The sequence below is a fragment of the Trichosurus vulpecula genome, chromosome X (assembly GCF_011100635.1).
Source record: "Trichosurus vulpecula isolate mTriVul1 chromosome X, mTriVul1.pri, whole genome shotgun sequence".
Taxonomy (NCBI): domain Eukaryota; kingdom Metazoa; phylum Chordata; class Mammalia; order Diprotodontia; family Phalangeridae; genus Trichosurus; species Trichosurus vulpecula.
In genome coordinates, this window is record NC_050582.1 from 59416574 (window position 1) to 59420016 (window position 3443).

The following is a 3443-nucleotide window of genomic DNA, read 5'->3' on the forward strand; positions in this document are numbered from 1 at the left end:
GGCCTCATTTCTCAAATATATAGAGAACTGAGTCAAATTTATAAGAATACAAGTGATTCCCCAATTGATAAATTATAAAAGGATATGAACAGGCAATTTTCAGACAAAAAAATCAAAGCTATCTATAGTCGTGTGAAAAATGCTCTAAATCACTATTAATTAAATAAATGCAAATTAAAACAACTTGCTTGTGGTAGCAAAGAATTGGAAATTGAGAGGATACCTATTAACTGGGGAATGGCTGAACAAGTCATGGTATATGAATGTGATGGAATACTATTGTGCTATAAGAAATGATGAACAGGATGCTTTCACAAAAAACCTGGAAAGACTTACATGAACTAATATAAAGTGAAATGAGCAGAACCAGGAGAACATTGTACACAGTCACAGCAATATTGTAAGATGATCAACTGTGAATGACTTAGGTATTCTCAGCAATATAATGACCTAGTACAATTCCAGGACTCATTATGAAAAATGCTACCCACCTCCAGAGAAAGAACTGATGATGTCTGCAGATCAAAGCATACTTTTTTTACTTTCTTTACTTTTCTCAGGGTTTTTTTGGTTTATGATTTCTTTGATAACATGACAAATATGGAAATATGTTTTGCATGATGGCACATGTACAAGCTATATCAAATTGCTTACTGTCTCAGGGAGGGGAGAAGAGAAGGAGGAAGGGAAAGACTTTGGTACTCAAAATTAAAAAAAACAAATGATAAAAATAGATTTTACATGTAATTGGGGAAAAAATTTTAAGAAGAAGGGTTGGCCTTGCTGAGGAGAAGGACCTTCTTATCATATGAAAAAAATGAGAAGGAGGAGATAGTGGCAGAAAGTATTTGAGTGATGTGTGATAAGGAGGGGAGAAGAGGGAGGTCTTAGTGAATGTCCTCAATTTTTTTCAGTAAAATATGAAGTGAGGCTTTGTTAACAGTGGATTGTTAAGAGTTGACATAACTCCTTTTTTCCCCCTAGTGCTGCGAGGCCTGCAGGTCTGTGCTGAGGGCACGGGTCTCGTTCGGCATGATGGGGTTTGTCAAAGTTGTCAAGAATAAGGCCTACTTCAAGAGGTACCAAGTGAAATTCTGGAGAAGGCGAGAGGGAAAAACAGATTATTATGCACAGAAATGTTTAGTAATCCAAGATAAAAATAAGTATAACATACCAAAATACAGGATGATAGTCCAAGTCACCAACAGAATTATCATCTGCCAGATTGCTTATGCCCATATAGAAAGGGATATGATTGTCTGTGCAGATTATGCCCATGAGTTGCCAAATTATGGTGTAAAGATTGGCCTGACAAATTATGCTGCTGCTTACTGCACAGGCCTGCTGCTGGCCCACAGGCTTCTTAACAGATTTGGCATGGACAAGATATATGAAGGTCAGGTGGAAGTGACTGGAGATGAGTACAATGTGGAAAGCACTGATGGTCAGCCTGGTGCTTTTACATGCTACTTGGACACAGGACTTGCCAGAACTACCACGGGAAACAAAGTCTTTGGGGCCCTTAAGGGAGCTGTGGATGGTGGTCTGTCTATTCCTCACTGTACCAAATGCTTCCCTGGGTATGATTCAGAAAGCAAGGAATTCAACGCTGAAGTGCATCGTAAACACATCATGGGCCAAAATGTTGCAGATTACGTGTGCTATCTCATGGAAGAAGATGGAGACACATATAAAAAGCAGTTCTCACAGTACATAAAGAACAATATCACCCCTAATATGATGGAGGAAATGTACAAGAAAGCTCATGCTGGTATATGGGAGAATCCAGTGTATGAAAAGAAACCCAAGAGGGAAGTTAAAAAGAAAAGATGGAACCGCCCCAAGATGTCCCTTACCCAGAAGAAAGACGGGGTTGCTCAGAAGAAGGCGAGTTTTCTCAGAGCCGAGGAGCGGGCAGCTGATAGTTAAAACATCAAAGTCTGTAATTTTCTATGAAGATTTTCAGATTAAGACAACAAACTTATTGAACATCAAAAAAAAAGAGTTGACATAACTATTTTGTTCAAATTCACCATTTGACGTGTATGACCCCAGCATGGACTATCTGCTCTAAGGAAAACCATAGGATTCACTTATACCAGCTAACTCCTTGTAATCCTTTTTTCCTCCCATTCACCTGTAACTCATTAAAGCACTTTCCATGCTTTTTTATCTCATGGCATAAGTGATATATATCCTCTTTATCTTGTGTAATCAACTATGTGGTAAAAACCACATATTTCTTCTTCATGTCATGTAACCAGCTATTATGCGAGCTGCTGTGTTTTAAGAAACATATTTCCTCTTTATTTCAGTAACGAGTGGTATATATATATATATATATATATGTATATATATATATATATATATATATATGTGCTGTTTTGTAACTCACTCGGAGTCAACAAAGCTGCAGTGCCCTTGTCTCTGTCTCGTCAGATGACAATGACTAGAGGACACTTGTATTACAATTTTTGATGACCCAGATGGAACTGTACTAGCTCGGACCCTCCTGGGTCCCTAATTCTGGCAATTTTCCATTGTATACCAGATGAGTTCACCTATCTGGAAACTTCTGGAGACGGGAAAGCAGGAAGGCTGATCAAGTTAGCGTCAAGCACCTTTGTACTCTAAATTGAGAGATTCACAGAGACAGATTAGTATTTTGTGTATTTTTGTTCTGTATTGTCTGTTTCTCTCTTGCACCTGAGAATTTCTTAGATATGAACTGTTGCCTAGAGTTGGGACCATCTTGCTCAAGCAGATCATAGTGATTCGGGAGCAGAATGCAAGGGCTCAACCAAAGAACTATTTCCAAGTGGATATCCAGGATAGAACCAGCATAAATCCAAATCCTTTGTCCTACTGCCTCATCTCCTGCAGGCAAATAAGCAAGATAACTGTCAGCTATGTTTCCTGTGTTGTTTTGTTACCATTCCCATCTTCCTAGTTATGGTCTGCTATAATTCTGACATAAATCTTCAGTGATAAATGTTATCCCTAACTCTAATGATATAATTCTGATGTAGATGTCTGAGTAGTCTGGGATAATTATGATATCTGGTCAATCTGTTCCAGAATAAAGCCTTCTTGGATATATTTTGGCTAATTCTCTAAGTTTAGACTCACTAAACTTTGTCAATCTAATGGCCAACATATACATTTTCTACTGAACATCTGTGGCCACCATATGGTATCATTGATCATGAAATTTTACAAATTCTAAAGGGTAAAATAAAGGAGGCAAAAGAATATTATTGCTAGCCTAAAAAGACTGTAGAAAGGCAGCTAGTGACACAGTGGATAGAGCACCAGGGCTGCAATCAGGAAGACCTGAGTTCAAGTCTGGCCTTATTTACTAGCTGTGAGACCCTGGGCAAGTCACTTCATTCTATTTTACCTAGGTTTCCTCATCTGTAAAATGAGCTTGTAAGTAAGGTGAA

General features: G+C 38.2%; 1 protein-coding gene across 1 annotated transcript; it reads left to right on the forward strand.

Annotated features, from left to right (window-relative positions):
• Positions 1-1035: 1035 nt before the first annotated feature.
• On the forward strand, positions 1036-1929 carry LOC118832630 (60S ribosomal protein L5-like). The gene has a single exon (XM_036739951.1). It carries the CDS (start codon positions 1036-1038, stop codon positions 1927-1929), a length of 894 nt encoding a protein of 297 aa, XP_036595846.1.
• The last annotated feature ends 1514 nt before the right edge of the window (positions 1930-3443 follow it).

Excerpts from the sequence above, each read along its gene's own strand:
- LOC118832630 (XM_036739951.1), top strand. The coding sequence starts at position 1,036 with ATGGGGTTTGTCAAAGTTGTCAAGAATAAGGCCTACTTCAAGAGGTAC.